The sequence below is a fragment of the Perca fluviatilis genome, chromosome 8, assembly GCF_010015445.1.
Source record: "Perca fluviatilis chromosome 8, GENO_Pfluv_1.0, whole genome shotgun sequence".
In the NCBI taxonomy this organism is placed as follows: Eukaryota; Metazoa; Chordata; class Actinopteri; order Perciformes; family Percidae; genus Perca; species Perca fluviatilis.
In genome coordinates this window covers 1164177-1184176 of record NC_053119.1, presented here as the reverse complement: position 1 = coordinate 1184176, position 20000 = coordinate 1164177, and the positions used below count along the sequence as shown (strand labels likewise).

Sequence of the window (20000 nt, the reverse complement as noted above, 5' to 3'; positions counted from 1 at the left end):
TCAGATTGAATGCCTGCAGGTTGTCAGAGATCAGCTGTGCTTCTCTGGCCTCAGCTCTGAAATCCAACCCCTCTCATCTGAGAGAGCTGGAGCTGAGTATCAACAAGCTGCAGGATTCAGGAGTGAAGCTGCTGTGTGCTTTTCTGATGAGTCCCTGCTGTAGACTGGAGACTCTGAGGTAAGACACCATGTTTTACTTTTGTTCTGAGATTAATATGATGTGAGTGTGGTGACACTAAACTACAAACATAAGACTTTTATTATACTGATCCACACTAAGTAACTTAAAGCTAAAGTCTGTTTTATTCTTCAGTGGTTTAGTCCATTGACTGTGGCAGAGCGATGTTGAGCTACACATTTAATAAAATCCTACACTGGATAATTCACTCTGAACCTCTTAAACTCTTGATTTTCATCTCATATTCACCATCATGTTTTTAAATAAATAATAAAAATACAGAAATCCAAGAGCGAGCATTTGGCAAGGAAAATATTTTACAGGCAGAAACCTTGGACAGACCCAGGCTCTTGGTGGGCGGCCATCTGCCACTGTCAGTTGGGACACAGACACTGATACAGATATACAGATATATGATTTATACAATAAAATATATAACATAGGTATAGTCGTTTTTTAGACATTTTAATGCAGAAATGAATGGATTTTTATCGACTTCATCTATTCTTTATTCAGATTGATGAACTGCAGTTTGTCAGAGATCAGCTGTGCTGCTCTGGCCTCAGCTCTGAAGTCCAACCCCTGCCATCTGAGAGAGCTGGATCTGAGTGACAACAACCTGCAGGATTCAGATGTGACACTGCTGTCAGATCTTGTGAAGAATCCACACTGTAGTCTGAAGACTTTGCTGTAAGTAGAGGGTTGGAGTCAGTCCATGCTGGTTTCAGCAGTATTGAACTAAACACAATTAGTATCTAAGCAAAGATCCAGTATTTCCTGTAAACCTCCAACCTTCTCAGTAAAGTAAAGCGTGTAGTTATGATAATTTTGGTAATAGGGCTCGATACCGAGAACGTCTCTGTCTCTGTTTCTGCTGTAATGATGCATTTAGGACTTCAGTGTTGGTCATCTTACGTTAAAAAAGTAATTAGTAACAGTTACAAATTGCTTCTCCAAAAAAGTAATTGAGTTAAATAACCCAGTTACCACATTGTAAAAGTAATTAGTTACTCAGCAAAGTAATACTGTGGACGTTTTATAACGATCTTTAACGTCAAAGATGTTTATATTAACTGATTGAACAATAAAAACACTACATACAGTATTTTAGAACATTTGGTATTTATTTGAACTCAATAGATTGCAGCCTGCCATATCGCTACCTTTGTATGTCCCTGGCTCGTCGCCATTGTCGCTGTCTTGTGTTTAGTGGTAGTCAGAGCGTGCGGTGAGACAGCGTGAGCAGGGCATCTGCCCACCCAGCCAATCATCATCGCCTTTGCAACGGTGTCCTGCTCTCTCCAGGTAGCTGATGTGGAGCCAAAGCCTGACAGCTCGCGCTTCATTCAACCAAATTGTAGTAACGCGGCACTTTACATTCTTAGTAACGATAACGGCGTTGCAACGATGGGAAAAGTAATTAATTAGATTACTCCGTTACTGAAAAAATAACGCTGTTTACTCCCAACACTGTTTAGGACTTCAGTGAAATCTTTAGAGTCCACCGACTTGAAGTCTTTGCAGGTCTGTGAGCTTCACTCCAACACATTAACGTGAGAGCTGAAAGGAAGCAGGCTGCGCTGCACAGCCGCTCCACTTGGTGTCTGAACAGGACTGAAGTCTCTGCTGCTCTTTATACTGGATGTGCTGCGTCACTGACTGACAGCTGATGAACGGACTCTCTGGAAACACTCATTTATCTCTTCTGTTGTCTTCTTCTCTCATCAGGTGGAGGTGAAGGTTTTACTAAGAGTGATCAGAAAGGTGGAGCTGTTGAGAGCATAAGCTGAGTCCAGATGATCCAGAGAGCAGCTCTGACTGAACCTTGTTACTGGGATGACTCGCAGTGCTGCAGCCTGAGCTGCTCTGAGATGAGCTCCGCTGTCAGACACAATGTGGAGTCCATCATCATCCCTGTGTGTTCCTCTGATCCATCTCCACAGTCTCTGCAGACACACCGAGGCCCAATCCCAATCTCCACCCTGAGACCTTAAACCCTGATCCCTCACTACTTTTACTGAGGTCACCTGGTAAGTGACGGAGAGCGAGAGGCTGCGAGGGCTCCATGTGGTTTACACAGGACTGGGACAGAACTTTACCTTGACCACAACAAAACCTGTTAGGTACAACTGTGGGTTTGGGACTTTTTATTGTACTTTTATTGTACTTCATAGCCAAGGAAGACTTGAACGTCTAACACATGAATTATACTAGACGCATCCAAGGTGGCGCGCGCCATCGTGACGTCAAAATGACGTAATATCCTGCTGTTGCGCCCGGATTTATGGCGCGCGAGCCGAGGTTGCGCACGGCTCTCTTTTTTTCAGCGGCGCGCGACAAAGCGGAAACAGGAGGCCTGAACGAGTTCGCCGACAACGTGATGCCAGGACTCTCAGAGTGACAAGTGCAAGTCTCTCCTGTAAACTTCCTGGGTTAAAATTCAATTCAATTCAATTTTATTTATAGTATCAAATCATAACACGAGTTATCTCGTGACACTTTACAGATAGAGTAGGTCTAGACCACACTCTATAATTTACAAAGACCCAACAATTCCAACAATTACAGTAATTCCCTCAAGAGAAAGCAGTGCGACAGTGGTGAGGAAAAACTCCCTCTTGGGAAGAAGATGAGTTCTTTTATGGTGAATGAAAGGCTCAATCCCACCAAGTAGCTCATCCAATCAGATAGAAGCATTGAGGTCAGTGCTGCTGCCAGTTCTGACGTTGTTTACCTTTTTCTTCTTCTTCTTCTAGTCCGTAGAAAGAGCAACGTCGGCCGGGCCCCTGATCAAGCATTTGTGGGTTTTTTTTAATCATTACTTAGCTATGCCTCTCCAGCTTCTCCTGTAGCTCTGGGTCTATGTCCTGCACTGACTTGAGTGTGAGGTAAACTGGGCTACATCGTGTCTCCCCCATCTGCACCACTGTTGCCAGTGTTTCAGCATTCAGACCGTGGAGAAGGACAGTATTAATTAGGTGATCGAGACCAGAAAGTCTCCTGTATGGTTCCAGGGCTTTGATTATGTTGCTGCCTTGATCTGTTACCCACACTATTGGCTGAGGGAGATAGGGGTCAAGTTTTTTTTTTTTATGTTTATTCATTCGGCTCCATTTACGATGCATTCCAGTCTGAATAAACTAACAGTGCAGTGTACATGCTTCGTCCTTGTTGCATTATTCATTAAGATAATTCTAAACAGATTTCTGAAGTTCAAACAACTCTGAATTGTAGTTGAGAACTTCAGTTATGATGCCCCACGTATTAAAACATTGTCTGGTTTAAATCGGGCTCATAATTACAGTTCATGTGTCGGGCCAGCCCGGGCTCGGACACAACGTGCACGGGCTCGGGTAGGGTTGGGCTGGATTTTTCTTGGGCCTGATCTAAGCTCTACTCTCTCACAGAGCGCACGAGCCAAATATTCAACTTACTCATTTTTGTGAAAACGGCAGCATTAAGCAATACACCAGGTGGGTTTGACTCCTCTAATTTCATGTGTTTTTATATACCACCCTAAATCCTTAATGTTAATTTAATGTATCTGTGTAAATGGCCGAACACCCATGTGATACTTCTCCTTATTTACCAGTTTTTTTTAACGCTTTTGGGTTTTCCCTAATAACTGTGTGTTTTAACAGTTGGACAGCTCTAAAACCTCTGCATACACAGCATGACATTCACTCACAGACACATTCTACCTGCACAGTTGCATATTTTTATTTCTCATTAAACCATCTTGCTTCAATGTCAGTATATTTTCATACGGCGTTCTATAATCCCATGTCTTTTGAGGACACTTGGACACCCCTAAAACCTCCCAGAGTCAGAGTCTGAGTCTGGGATGGTGGACCTGAGACTCGTCCACGCTCTACACATGCCTTGTGTTCAGGACAACAGCTGGACTGATCTAAATGTTCATGTTTCTGCTGCAGCTCCGCCCTGTGGATCGATGGAGTATTACAGTTAATTCCCACTTATTTCTAAATAACAAATGGAAGTTGATATCGCATTTATAAAGTTACTTATTTGTTTCTCATATTTTAACAGATGTATATTTGCTTTTGATCAAACAGAAAGAAGAACTGAACTGAAACAAGGCTTCACTTTAGTTTTTCAGCTGACTACAATGTCTGGATGTTGTTGGAAAGTCAGCATCTAAATGTTTTATTTTGTATATGATTAGTCTACAAAACCATTAACCCTCCTGTTGTCCTCGGGTCAAATTTGACCCATTTTCAAAGTATCTATATCTGTAATTTGGGTTTCTTTTAACCAAAAGATGATCCAAAAAAACTGAATTAAGTTAGCCAAAAGTATAAATTATCACCTAATTCTGTGCTACATCTAGTAGCACAGAATTAGGTTTAATTTATCCTTTTAATTTATCCTTTTTGGACAGAAGGTAAGTGTGCATTGAAATGTGTTAAAATCGTCCAACAAAGCACAAAAAAAGTGTCAAAATTGTCCAAAAAGAAGCATCAAGAGTTAAAACTGCCAAAAAAAAAGCAATGTCCAAGTGTCGAAATAGTCAAAGTAATTCAAAATTTCAGCTTTTTTAACTCAAAATGTAGGTATAATTTCATATAAATGAGTTTTCTTGACCATGCATTCAGAATATAAGTTAACTAGTGATAATAAGCTGGAATAAGAAGGTGTAACATCCATATTTAGCCTAATTAAACATACTTACATTTAAATCCTGATCACAGTAGTTTATATTATTATATTATAACGTTATATTCAAACATTCTAGCCCAGTCTCACAGCAGTTCGTGAAATGTTCACGTTATTTAATCTATTGCTTCGTGTACACAGACACGTTTATCTCGTTTTCGTGGTGGTCAGCACGAATTTTAAACTAATGATGATCACAGCAGATAAACACAAACTCTCCATGTCTGGCCCTTAATGTGATTCTCATTTTCCATTCTGGCCCTCTGGGAAACTGAGTTTGTGTTATGGCTGTGGCTATGACCCAGAACACAGTTCAGTATCACAACACATAGAAAAGGTTTTAAATGTCTTTTAATGAATGTCAAAAAAACAAAGCAGCCAAGGACAGTTGAGCTGCGCTGGTGGAGGACACGCGTGTCCAAAACGCTCTCAGGGATCCGAGCAGGAAGGTGGCGCGACAGAAAGGCGAGGAGCTGGTGGGACAGCAGCCAACGGCAAACAGGTCTAGTGGTGTCGGTCTGAAAAGGAGAGGAAAAACCAGACCGGTAAGTGGAGCACAAGGAACAAAGAAGAGGCAAACACACACACACACACACACACACACACAGATAGACACACACAGATACACACACACACACACACACAGATAGACACACACACACAGATAGACACACACACACACAGATAGACACACACACACACACACACACACAGATAGACACACACACACACACACACAGATAGACACACACAGACAGACAGACACACACAGACACAGACAGACACAGATAGACACACACACACACAGACAGACAGACAGATAGACACACAGACAGACAGATAGACACACACACAGACAGACAGACACACAGACACAGACAGACACAGATAGACACACACACACACAGATAGACACACACACTGACAGACACACACAGACAGACAGACACACAGACACAGACAGACACACACACACACAGACAGACAGACACACACACACACACACACAGACAGACAGACAGACAGACAGACAGACAGACACACACACAGACAGACAGACACAGACAGACACACACAGACACACAGACACAGACAGACAGACCGACACACACAGACCACACAAACACACACAAAGACACGCACGCACGCACACATGCACAGACACACACACACACACACACACACAGAAACACAGACACACACACAGAGACAGACACACACACACAAAAGGGAAAGTTTCCAGAAATATAAATAACGACGTAAAGTAAAGATACGTTAAAATTCTACTTATATTAAAGACTGACTTTGTTCTGTGTCTCTCATATTCAGTTCACAGCTTTTTATACAGTTTGTATTGTTTAGTAAACTTTCTCATATGAAAAATAAAAGTGAAATTGAAACTTTTAAATTGAAATTTCGGTACTTTTTTTTGTGTTGCGCCGGAATTCCCCGCTTTTATTTTGAAGTTTACTTCCTGTTGTGAGTCAAACAGCAGCGAGTTCTCACCGCCGTCGTTTCGTCCGTTAACAAACCGACAAAAAGGACGTTAACGTTTAGGTAAAGCGAACATACATCCCGTTTATAATGTTGATATAATTGGTAGCTGTAAAGTTTAATTGATTTCAACATCGATTTATCGTTGTGTTTGTGTATTTGTAGCTACTTTGGTTAGCTCTGTATGCTAACTCAGCTAACAAATGCTACACAGTCTGTTTTTACCAGCGCCCACTCACAAAAACGCTGATTTTAGATTAGTCTTTAAGTAGTCTTCTCTTTTAAGCTCATTGTCCCTTTATTACTATGATCTGTAGAAACTGTAACGTTATCTTAATAATTCGGCGCTATGTTTGTGTCGTTAACCTTTTTCTTTCAAATCCTGCTCGGCGCTTTTGTCTGTGCTTCAATGCTAATGTACGTCTAACGTTAGGCACTTTTACCTGTGTCTATATGCTGCTTTTGTTATGTTTTTCCTCATACCATCAACCCGCCAGCTGTCATGATCTGGCTGTGTCTTTTAACTCGTCTATGCTCATTATGCTCATGTGTTCTTTTATGCGTATTGTACTTTACCGGTGTCCGCTCGCAAAAACGCACATTTTATTTTAGTCTTTATGTAGTCTTCTATTTTGAGCTCATTGTCCCTTTATTGTTATCATTTGTAGACACTGTAACGTTAGCTTAATAATTCGGCGCTATGTTTGTGTCGTTAACTTCTTCTCTAATTTCTTTTATTTCTCAGGTGAGTTGTCATCAGCACCCGGATGACATGAGTCCGGTTTTGAGGCGTTTTTAGAGTCGGGAGCCAGTTGTTTTAACAGTGCAGGAGGCGGCCATGGAGGAGCATTTTCCAGGCAGTCCCTGTTCGTCTGAGCCGGAGAGTCCTGGAGGTCTGAACCGAGGCTGCCTTCTCGACCCCGCTGATGGCATCTACCATGATCTCTCCGTCATGGTCCCAGAAACACCCAGGTAACATGGCTGCTTGTCTACATACATATAAAAAAATTAGGGATGCACCGAATCCAGATTTTTGTGGTTCGGCTGAATCCTGAACCCCCTGGTTGAGATGGTGCTGACTCCTCCTCCCATCCTCAGTCCATGAACCCAGTAAACTCATGAATGAAGTAAACAGGGACTGTCCTTCCTTTGCTGTACCTGAAGTTGCTGCATTCTGGCTGCTGTCTGGAGATTCCTTCGTGCACAACTCGTATTCTTTCTGATGTTTCAGACCAGATGTTGTAACAGCGGCCATGTTGTGTATAGTTTAGGGTCCTCGCCACCACCAGACCAATCAGCATTGAACAGATTGAACATGTAGCTGTTCTTGAATGGCCTTCTTTTGACTCAAAGTTCTGCCAAACAACAACTGTTATTATAGTTATTAATACAGAGAACGCTGTAGTTCAGGTTTCTCTATTTGTACCTGTAGGTAGATTTATTCTGCAGCAAGATGATAGGTGTTTGGTGTTTTAAGCCCCCAACGTCGTCTTCCAGGCAGCGCTGCCTGGAAGACACTAGGATTAAGGCCTTTTTATGGTTGTGCGGAGGTTCCACGCAGAGCTTTCGCCCTAGCCTACGTAAGTGGCCTGATGTTTATATGTATGTGTGTGTGTGTGTGTGTGTCTCTCTCTCTGTGTGTGTGTGTCTCTCTCTCTGTGTGTGTGTGTGTGTGTGTGTGTGTGTGTGTGTGTGTGTGTGTCTCTCTCTGTGTGTGTGTGTGTGTGTGTGTGTGTTCTCTCTGTGTGTGTGTGTGTGTGTGTGTGTGTGTGTGTCTCTCTGTGTACGTGCATGTGTGTGTCTGTCTTACTGTGAGTGTCTGTGCGTGTGTGTGCGTGTGTGTGTGTCTGTGTGTGTGTGTGTGTGTGTCTGTGTCTGTGTGTGAGGGTGTCCCCTGTTCTTTCTGTGTGTGTGTGTGTGTGTGTGTGTGTGTGTGTGTGTGTGTGTGTGTGTGTGTGTGTGTGTGTGAGGGTGTCCCCTGTTCTTTCTGTGTGTGTGTGTGTGTGTGTGTGTGTGTGTGTGTGTGTGTGTGAGAGTGTGTGTGTGTGTGTGTGTGTGTGTGTGTGTGTGTGTGTGTGTGTTCTGGTGAAGCAGGGAGAAGTGAGTGAGAGAGTGCTGGTGATTATCTCCAGAGTGAGTAGTGACTCTAGAGTCCTAGTGAGAGAACCAAAGAGTCTCCTCCTGTTCTTTCTGACCACGGGGGGAGATCTGGAGCAGGAGAAGTTAACCCTCTCCTTGATCTCATGTTGATGGAGAAGGAGAACCAAGACATGGGGAGGGAATGCAACGCTACACGCAGCCGGAGCCCGTGTTAGTTAAATTTTTCGAGAGGTCCGTGTCAGGCTACGGCGTAGACGCAGAGGGGTCTGCAGGGCTACGCTGTCGATTCTACGCACAACCATAAAGCGGCCTTAAGGCGATGGTTATGGTTAGGTGCCTTCAAGTCGACGTTGGGGGCTTAAAACACCATCGAGCCAGATGATCTCCACTAATGGGGTGTTGACATGAATGTAGCCTTCTGTCTGCTGATCATATCGTGCAGCTACACAAAACACTTCAAATGTCCAGCTCCAGAACCGGGACTGTTAGCAGCAGCAGGATTTTAACTGTTGATTTTAATGTTAACATCTGTTTGTTTTGTGTTTGTTTACCAGCCCGCAGCTCGGCAAACGGAGGAGACACCGTCGCATCGCAGAGGAACACTTGAGCCCGGTAAGTCCCGGCACCGAGACTCGGCTCCGTGTTTACGTACAGTACAGGCCAAAAGTTTGGACACACCTTCTCATTCAATGTGTTTCCTTTTTATTTTCATGACTATTTACATTGTAGATTCTCACTGAAGGCATCAAAACTATGAATGAACACATATGGAATTATGTACTTAACAAAAAAGTGTGAAATAACTGAAAACATGTCTTATATTTTAGATTCTTCAAAGTAGCCACCCTTTGCTTTTTTTATTAATAAGGGAAAACTCTCCACTAATGAACCCTGACAAAGCACACCTGTGAAGGTAAAACCATTTCAGGTGACTACCTCATGAAGCTCATTGAGAGAACACCAAGGGTTTGCAGAGTTATCAAAAAGCAAAGGGTGGCTACTTTGAAGAATCTAAAATATAAGATATAATAAATATATATATATATATATATATATATATAAATATGTGTTCATTCATAGTTTTGATGCCTTCAGTGAGAATCTACAATGTAAATAGTCATGAAAATAAAAAGGAAACACACTGAATGAGAAGGTGTGTCCAAACTTTTGGACTGTACTGTATTCTCGCCGTCCCCAGCCCTGTGTGTCCTGATGTTGACCTCTGTGTGTCCTGATGTTGACCTCTGTGTGTCCTGATGTTGACCCCTGTGTGTCCTGATGTTGACCCCTGTGTGTCCTGATGTTGACCCCTGTGTGTCCTGATGTTGACCCCTGTGTGTCCTGATGTTCCTGTGTCCTGATGTTGACCTCTGTGTACCTGATGTTGACCCCTGTGTGTCCTGATGTTGACCCCTGTGTGTCCTGATGTTGACCCCGGTGTACCTGATGTTGACCCCTGTGTGTCCTGATGTTGACCCCTGTGTGTCCTGATGTTGACCCTGTGTGTCCTGATGTTGACCTCTGTCCCCGCCCCTGTGTGTCCTGATGTTGACCCCTGTGTGTCCTGATGTTGACCTCTGTGTGTCCTGATGTTGACCTCTGTGTGTCCTGATGTTGACCTGATGTTGACCTCTGTGTGTCCTGATGTTGACCTCTGTGTGTCCTGATGTTGACCCCTGTGTGTCCTGATGTTGACCCCTGTGTGTCCTGATGTTGACCCCTGTGTGTCCTGATGTTGACCTCTGTGTGTCCTGATGTTGACCCCTGTGTATCCTGATGTTGACCCCTGTGTGTCCTGATGTTGACCCCTGTGTATCCTGATGTTGACCCCTGTGTGTCCTGATGTTGACCCCTGTGTGTCCTGATGTTGACCCCTGTGTATCCTGATGTTGACCCCTGTGTGTCCTGATGTTGACCCCTGTGTGTCCTGATGTTGACCCCTGTGTGTCCTGATGTTGACCTCTGTCCCCAGCCCCTGTGTGTCCTGATGTTGACCTCTGTGTGTCCTGATGTTGACCTCTGTGTCTCCTGATGTTGACCTCTGTGTGTCCTGATGTTGACCTCTGTGTGTCCTGATGTTGACCCTGATGTTGACCTCTTGTGTCCTGATGTTGACCTCTGTGTGTCCTGATGTTGACCCCTGTGTGTCCTGATGTTGACCTCTGTGTGTCCTGATGTTGACCTCTGTGTGTCCTGATGTTGACCCCTGTGTGTCCTGATGTTGACCCCTGTGTGTCCTGATGTTGACCCCTGTGTGTCCTGATGTTGACCTCTGTGTGTCCTGATGTTGACCCCTGTGTGTCCTGATGTTGACCTCTGTGTGTCCTGATGTTGACCCCTGTGTGTCCTGATGTTGACCCCTGTGTGTCCTGATGTTGACCTCTGTGTGTCCTGATGTTGACCCCTGTGTGTCCTGATGTTGACCCCTGTGTGTCCTGATGTTGACCTCTGTGTGTCCTGATGTTGACCCCTGTGTGTCCTGACGTTGACCCCTGTGTATCCTGACGTTGACCCCTGTGTGTCCTGACGTTGACCTCCTGTGTGTCCTGATGTTGACCCCTGTGTGTCCTGATGTTGACCTGTTGACCCCTGTGTGTCCTGATGTTGACCTCTGTGTGTCCTGATGTTGACCTCTGTGTGTCCTGACGTTGACCCCTGTGTATCCTGATGTTGACCTCTGTGTGTCCTGACGTTGACCTCTGTGTGTCCTGACGTTGACCCCTGTCTTTCTGTCCTCAGGCGGCTGCTGGCGTGTCTCCAGGGCGACCACATAAGTCCAAACGCAGACGCCTGGCTGCAGCGATGGGGGAGCAGGGCTTCGTCCCAGCTTCCTCTCTCCGAGCCTTTCATCTGGGCCCCTGGCTGGAAGCCCCGCGGCCGACCGCGTCATGCTCTTCCTCCTCCTCCTCCTCCTCCTCCTCCTCCTCCTCCTCCTTCCTCACCCCAGTATCAGAGGAGGAAGTGGAGGGAGAAGCCAGTCCTGCCTGTCTCAGCCGGAGGTTGAAGCAAAGTCTGATGCCAGCGGCGTCCGCCTCGGCCGAGTCTCTGTCCTTCCTCACCGCGGAGGAGAAAAGATGGCTGAACGGCGAGCAGGGAGACGCCTCAACAGGTGAGGAAGAAGAAGAAGAAGAATAATAATAATAATAATAATAATAATAATAATATATTATAATTATACTTTATTAATCCTGCAAGAGAAATTACTATGTTTACAATGTTTTCACTCTGTTATTATTGTTATTATACACATTACACACAGGCCGGAATTACACACACACGCCAGTACCTCTACGTGCACTAATGGAGACATTACACACACACGCTCAGCACCTCTACGTGCACTAATGGAGACATTACACACACACGCTCAGTACCTCTACGTGCACTAATGGAGACATTACACACACACGCTCAGCACCTCTACGTGCACTAATGGAGACATTACACACACACGCTCAGTACCTCCAATGCGGTACTAAGGAGACATTACACACACACGCTCAGCACCTCTACGTGCACTAATGGAGACATTACACACACACGCTCAGCACCTCTACGTGCACTAATGGAGACATTACACACACACGCCAGTACCTCTAATGCGACTAATGGAAACATTACACACACACGCTCAGCACCTCTACATGCACTAATGGAGACATTACACACACACGCCAGTACCCCTAATGCGCGCAATGGAAACATTACACAAACACCAGTACCTCTACGCACTAATGGAGACATTACACACACAGCTCAGTACCTCTACGTGCACTAATGGAGACATTACACACACACATGCTCAGCACCTCTACGTGCACTAATGGAAACTGAACAGTTTGAGAACGTTGTGGCTGAAGTTGCAGCGATCTGAACCGGCCAGCTGATGAGTATTCTGTCTGAAACTTGATGTATTTAATCGGTACTTTGGTCTAGGGCTGCTATTATTTCGGTCAATATTGAAATCACGGTAATTTAACACGATTACTCGTTGACTTCTGGAAAGATGTTGCAGTTATTGAACTTAAAAAAAGAAGTTAAATAAATCAACAGTAAAAAAACAAAACATACATCTGTGAACTTTGCCGTAATACTTCCCTATTTAAAGGTATTGTGGAGGATTTTCTTTTTCCGGGTGGATCATCAAGACTATTGGTCCTCCTGGCTGTCAATCATTCTGGCGCTATGTCTACGTAAGGCCGTGGTACGTGCTCGTCCCTAGGGTAGTTTTCGCTTTCTGCGCATGAATACTTTCAGGTGTGTATGTGTGGTGAGCTACGCAGTGTCTACGAAAGGCAACAAGAAGAGAAAGGCCTCTGAAGAAAGAAACAAGACCGGAGTTTTTGGGAGAATGCATTTTACCCTGGCGGCTTGAAAGCACAGGGTGGGCTCTCCACTGATGCCTCAGTCGCCAAGTTTTTACCCCATCGACAGGTAAAGTTTGGCTATTTGGAGAAATCCATTTAAAATCACTGCTAGTGAAAGTTGATGTAAGCTATGATTAGCGATGCTAGCCCTGGCACAAGTCACGCACCGCGCAGACACGGTAAACATCAGAATCAGAAATACTTTAATAATCCCAGGGGGAAATTATTTTCGTTACAACTCCAGATATACAAGCAACAAATAAAAACAACATATATTATCAATACTTTAAACATGTATAATAATATAACCTCTCAATTTGTTCCTAATCTTCTTTCTGAAAGTAGCTCGTATGAGCCATGCCGACAGCGACTTGTAAACAGTGCACTCTCGTGCACACGTTTAATAGGCGTTCCCTCTCGGGAGCAGGCAGAGTGCTTTTTTTCAAAAAGTACAGAGGGCGGATCTTTTCTAAAATTCGGGAAAATCCTCCGCTATACCTTTTTTTTAAACTTGATTTTTTTCATTCAGAACAAAAGAGAAAATCAGAGTTTACTTGGGAAACGTAATGAGCTGAATCGTTGCTCCTGCGTCTCTTTGGTCCTGATCGTTGGTTTCTGTTTCTGCGTCTGCAGCGGCGCAGGAGATCGTCATCAGCGACGACGACGAGGCCGGCCCGCCTGCGCTCCAGGAGGAGGGGAGCACGTATACGCTCGCGAGCCTGCAGGTCAGAACCCTTCACCTGAGATCCAACCCACTCACTTGTAGTCAGAACCCTTCACCTGAGATATATTCACCACTCACCTGTAGTCAGAACCCTTCACCTGAGATATATTAACCACTCACCTGTAGTCAGAATACTTCACCTGAGATATATATTAACCACTCACTTGTAGTCAGAATACTTCACCTGAGATATATTAACCACTCACCTGTAGTCAGAATACTTCACCTGAGATATATTCACCACTCACTTGTAGTCAGAATACTTCACCTGAGATATATTAACCACTCACCTGTAGTCAGAATCCTTCACCTGAGATATATTCACCACTCACTTGTAGTCAGAATACTTCACCTGAGATATATTAACCACTCACCTGTAGTCAGAATCCTTCACCTGAGATATATTAACCACTCACCTGTAGTCAGAATACTTCACCTGAGATATATTAACCACTCACCTGTAGTCAGAATCCTTCACCTGAGATATATTAACCACTCACCTGTAGTCAGAATACTTCACCTGAGATATATTAACCACTCACCTGTAGTCAGAATACTTCACCTGAGATATATTAACCACTCACCTGTAGTCAGAATACTTCACCTGAGATATATTAACCACTCACTTGTAGTCAGAATACTTCACCTGAGATATATTCACCACTCACCTGTAGTCAGAATCCTTCACCTGAGATATATTCACCACTCACTTGTAGTCAGAATACTTCACCTGAGATATATTAACCACTCACCTGTAGTCAGAATACTTCACCTGAGATATATTAACCACTCACCTGTAGTCAGAATACTTCACCTGAGATATATTAACCACTCACCTGTAGTCAGAATACTTCACCTGAGATATATTAACCACTCACTTGTAGTCAGAATACTTCACCTGAGATATATTAACCACTCACCTGTAGTCAGAATACTTCACCTGAGATATATTAACCACTCACCTGTAGTCAGAATACTTCACCTGAGATATATTAACCACTCACCTGTAGTCAGAACCCTTCACCTGAGATATATTAACCACTCACCTGTAGTCAGAATACTTCACCTGAGACATATTAACCACTCACCTGTAGTCAGAATACTTCACCTGAGATATATTAACCACTCACCTGTAGTCAGAATACTTCACCTGAGATATATTAACCACTCACCTGTAGTCAGAATACTTCACCTGAGATATATTAACCACTCACCTGTAGTCAGAATACTTCAACTGATATATATATATATATATATATATATATATATAAACATAAACACTTTTCTTCAGTTTTTGTCCATTTTTTTGGTCTTTTCTTCAGTTTTGTCCCCTTTTTTGGATATTTTTTTCAGTTTTTGTCACTTTTTTGTGTACATTATTTCAGTTTCAGTCCTTTCTTTGGACACTTTTCTTCAGTTTTTGTCCTTTTTTTTGGACACTTTTTCTATGTTTTTGTCACTTTTTGGACATTTCCTTCAGTTTTTGTCCATTTTTTTGGATTTTCTTCAGTTTTTGTTCATTTTTTTGGACACTTTTTCTATGTTTTTTGTCACTTTTGGGGACAATTTATTCAGTTTTTGTCCATTTTTTCTTTTTTTTTTTTTACTTCCATTTTTTGTCCCTTTTTGGACACTTTCTATGTTTTTGTCAATTTTTTGGTCTTTTTCTTCAGTTTTGTCCCTTTTTTTGGATATTTTTTTAGTTTTTGTCACTTTTTTTGTACATTATTTCAGTTTCAGTCCTTCTCTTTGGACACTTTTTTCAGTTTTTGTCACTTTTTGGACACTTATTTAACCGATGACCCCTCTTCTCTACAATCCTGTATCTAATAGCCTCTGATGCATCTTATTGCTTTAAATGTGCATAGACAATAATGAAACATGGAAAAATGGTCGATAGAATACAGATACAATTATCAATAAATAAAACATAAGCTACCCAAAGCTGTAGTCAGAACCCTTCACCTGAGATCCAACCCACTCACCTGTAGTCAGAATACTTCACCTGAGATATATTAACCACTCACTTGTAGTCAGAATACTTCACCTGAGATATATTAACCACTCACCTGTAGTCAGAATCCTTCACCTGAGATATATTAACCACTCACCTGTAGTCAGAATACTTCACCTGAGATATATTAACCACTCACCTGTAGTCAGAATCCTTCACCTGAGATATATTAACCCACTCACCTGTAGTCAGAATCCTTTCACCTGAGATATATTAACCACTCACCTGTAGTCAGAATCCTTCACCTGAGATATATTAACCACTCACCTGTAGTCAGAATCCTTCACCTGAGATATATTAACCACTCACCTGTAGTCAGAATACTTCACCTGAGATATATTAACCACTCACCTGTAGTCAGAATCCTTCACCTGAGATATATTAACCACTCACCTGTAGTCAGAATACCTAACCTGAGATATATTAACCACTCACTTGTAGTCAGAATACTTCACCTGAGATATATTAACCACTCACCTGTAGTCAGAATCCTTCACCTGAGATATATTAACCACTCACCTGTAGTCAGAATCCTTCACCTGAGATATATTAACCACTCACCTGGTAGTCAGAATACTTCACCTGGAGATATATTAACCACTCACTGTAGTCAGAATACTTCACCTGAGATATATTAACCACTCACCTGTAGTCAGAATACTTCACCTGATATATATATATATATATATATATATATATATATATATATATATATTTAAACACTTTTCTTCAGTTTTTGTCCCTTTTTGGACACTTCCTTTCGAGTTTTTGTCCATTTTTTGGGGGACTTTTCTTCATTTTTTGTCACTTTTTTGGACACTTTCTATGTTTTTGTCACTTTTGGGGACAATTTATTCAGTTTTTGTCCATTATTATTATTATTTTTTTACTTCCATTTTTTGTCACTTTTGGGACACTTTCTATGTTTTTTGTACCTTTTTGGGGACAATTTATTCAGTTTTTGTCCATTTTTTTTTTACTTCCATTTTTCGTCCCTTTTTGGACACTTTCTATGTTTTTTGTCCATTTTTGGTATTTTCTTCAGTTTTATCCCCTTTTTTTGGATATTTTTTCAGTTTTTGTCACTTTTTGTGTACATTATTTCCAGTTTCAGTCCTTTCTTTGGACACTTTTTTTTCAGTTTTTACCACTTTTTTTGTACATTTTTTCAGTTTTTGTCCCTTTTTTGGACACTTATTTAACCGATGACCCTCTCTTCGTCCCCGTAACAAAGTCCTGTGTGTATCTAACGTCTGATGCATCTTATTGCTTTACAATGTGCATAGACCATAAAAACATGGGAAAAATGGTCAATGGGAATACAGATACAAATTTATCAATAAAAAAACATAGGCTACCCAAAAGCTGTAGTCAGAATCCTTCACCTGAGATCCAACCCACTCACCTGTGCAGTGTATACAGATGTTCATGGTGCTCTGTTTACCCCCACGAGGCCCAGTTTGACCAGGGGAGGTCCCACAGCCAACAGCATCATCATCATCATCTTCATCAGCAGCAGCAGCAGCAGAGCCACCACGCGTGAGATACACACCTCACACCGTTGTGTATAGTAACTCCTGATGCAACTTAGTAATTATTATTATTATTAGACACTTTTCATATGTTTTTTGTCACTTTTGGGACATTTTCTTCAGTTTTGTCCTTTTTGGGACACTTTTTCTGTTGTTTTTGTCACAATTTTTGGGAAATTTTTTCAGTTTTTGTCACTTTTTGGACACTTATTTTCCAATGACCCTCTCTTAGTTCCTGTAACGAGTCCTGTGTGGTAATTATCACGTCTTCTGCGTCTTAGTATTGGCATTCAAGAACACGCGTTCCTGTAACCCCTGGTGTAACGGTGTAAAGTCTGATCTGTATCAGCGATGAGAAGTGCATTAAAGTCCTGATGCAACTTTGTATTTATTATTATTATTGGACACTTTTCTGTGGTCTTTGTCTTTTTTTTCCGCTTTTTTTGTTTTTGTCTTGGCTCAGTTTTGTCCTTTTCTGGACACTTTTTCTATGTTTTTGTCACTTTTTGGGACATTTTCTTCAGTTTTTGTCCCTTTCTTTTCTGGACACTTTTTTCTATCTTTTGTCGTACTTTTTGGGACATTTTCTAAAGTTTTTTGTCCTTTTCTGGCACACTTTTTCTATGTTTTTGTCAGTTTTGGGACATTTTCGCTAGGGTTTTTGTCCTTTTTTGGCACACTTCTGTATTTTTTTGTCACTTTTGGACTTTTTTTTCAGTTTTTGTCCCTTTTCTGGACACTTTTTCTATGTTTTTGTCACTTTTTTGGACTTTAGTTTTTGTCAATTTTTTGACACTTTTTCTGTTTTTTTTGTTACTTTTGGGACAATTTCTTCAGTTTTTGTCCTTTTCTGGACATTTTTCTATGTTTTTGTCACCTTTTTGGGACATTTTCCAAGTTTTGTCCTTTTTGACACCTTTTTCTATGTTTTTGTCACTTTTGGGACATTTTCTTCAGTTTTTGTCCTTTTCTGGACACTTTTTCTATGTTTTTGTCACTTTTGGGACATTTTCGTCAGTTTTTACGCTCCTTTTGGATAACCTCTCTATGTTTTTGTCACTTTTGACTTTTTTTCAGTTTTTGTCCCCTTTTTGGACACTTTTTCTATGTTTTTGTCACTTTTTGCGACTTTTCTTCGGTTTTGTCCATTTTTTGACACTTTTTCTATGTTTTGGTGGTCACTTTTTGGGACAATTTCTTCAGTTTTTGTCCTTTCCTGGACACTTTTTCTATGTTTTGTTTTCACTCTTTTTGGGACTTACGATTTTGACTGCTTTGCTTTTGGACACTTCTCTTTTATGTTTTTGTCCCCTTTTTGGGACATTTTCGCGAGTTTTTGTCCTTTTGGACAGCTTTCTACGTTTTGTCCCTTTTGGGACATTTTGTTTCGGTTTTGTCCTTTTGGACACTTTCTATGTTTTGCCTTTTTTGGACACTTATTTTCCAATGACCCTGTCTTCGTCCTTTGTGTATCTAACGCGTCTTCAGCTTAGTATTGGCATTAAGACACACTCTTTTCTGTAACCCTGGTAACGGTAGTAAAGTCTTATCTTGTCAGGCGTGGATGACAGGGAAGTGCATTAAAGTCTGATGCAACTTAGTATTTTATTATTATTATTATTGATTATTGACACCTTTTCTGTGTCTTTGTCCCTTCTTGGGACATTTTCGTTGCTATTGTCCCTTGGACACTTTTTTTCAGTTTCTGTCACTTTTTTGAATTTGTAAATAAAAATTGTAACCCTTGTAAACGTGTTGTAATGTCTTATCTTATCTGTCATCGTGATGACAGGAAGTGCATTTCGCTAACTGAAGGCAGTGACTTGTCTTCCTCTCGTATTATCCCTACATGGAGCCCAGCTGGATGCCTCATCTGCTGGCTGCTGTTTCTCCTCTGGTCCCCTTTGAAGACGGTAAGATCATTCAAACACACACGGGAGCTTTTTCTTAACCCACTCTTTTTCTGTTTTATGATATATAATTAATTGTGGTTTGAAAGCAGGATGGAAAAACAAAAAAACCTTTCTTGTGTTTCCCTGTTCTGTAGAGATACCGTTTTTATCGAACACGACAGTGATAAACACTGCGGGGTCTTTATTTTAATGATGTAAGCGCGACAGGTGTGCGGCTGGTGAAAGTGTTTAGCGAAGCGTGTAGGTAACATGCAATCAACCAATCAGAGATCATCTCCCATTCATCAACCAATCAGAGATCATCCCCATTCATCAACCAATCAGGATCATCTCCCCATTCCCTGTGCCAGAGCGCGTTTGGACCTTGGAGCATTGCTGTTAATGATGGAGGATTTTACACCCAATATTTTATTTGTAATCTTCAGCGTAGTCTGTGTGTGTCTCTGTGTGGCATGGGGGGTGTGTGTGTGTGTTGTGTGTGTGTGTGTGTGTGTGTGTGTGTGTGTGTGGCGGCGGAGAAGGGCAAGCCGGGGAGCGGGGGGGGTGCTGCTGTGTGTGTGGGTAGTGTGTGTGTGCGCTTTGTATTGTGTGTCCCTGTGTGTGTATGCAGGTGTGTGTGTGTGGGCTGCTGTGCCCCTGTGTGTGTAACAAGCATAGTGTGCAATTTGCTGTGCACCGAGCCTAGGAGCATTTTACTAATGCTCTGTTAAAATAACAATGAAATGCTGCGTATTGACTTTAGACCAGGGTTTTGTTGGTCAATGGTGTTACCACTTCCTCGCTTGCCTCAAGATAGCAATAATTCCGCAGAACGCTACCACCCATGAACACACCTCCTCAAGACCAGCACGCCCAGAGTGCACCTGAACACACCTCCCTAGGGCACCAGCACCGCAGAATGCACCTGAACACACCTCCCTGTAAGACCAGCGCACCCAGAATGCACCTGAACACACCTCCCTGTAGCACCAGCCCACACCTCGCACCCAGAATGCACCTGA

The 20000-nt window shown here is 42.3% G+C and overlaps 2 protein-coding genes across 2 annotated transcripts in view; both read left to right on the top strand.

The window, feature by feature from the left end:
• LOC120563572 (protein NLRC3-like) overlaps positions 1 to 2671 on the top strand; it is a 12759-nt gene extending 10088 nt beyond the window's left edge. Inside the window, exons 6-8 of the mRNA XM_039807811.1 lie at positions 5 to 178; positions 695 to 868; positions 1907 to 2671. Of these exons, the coding sequence (XP_039663745.1) occupies positions 5 to 178; positions 695 to 868; positions 1907 to 1916 (358 nt within the window). The 3' untranslated portion in view covers positions 1917 to 2671. The remainder of the gene's footprint in view (positions 1 to 4; positions 179 to 694; positions 869 to 1906) is intronic.
• Positions 2672 to 6306: 3635 nt separating this feature from the next.
• The window catches only part of si:ch211-59o9.10 (uncharacterized protein LOC561841 homolog), a 25619-nt gene continuing 11925 nt past the window's right edge, over positions 6307 to 20000 (top strand). The window contains exons 1-4 of the mRNA XM_039807797.1: positions 6307 to 6412; positions 7095 to 7321; positions 9004 to 9061; positions 11189 to 11558. Coding sequence (XP_039663731.1) covers positions 7188 to 7321; positions 9004 to 9061; positions 11189 to 11558 — 562 coding nt within the window. The 5' untranslated portion in view covers positions 6307 to 6412; positions 7095 to 7187. The remainder of the gene's footprint in view (positions 6413 to 7094; positions 7322 to 9003; positions 9062 to 11188; positions 11559 to 20000) is intronic.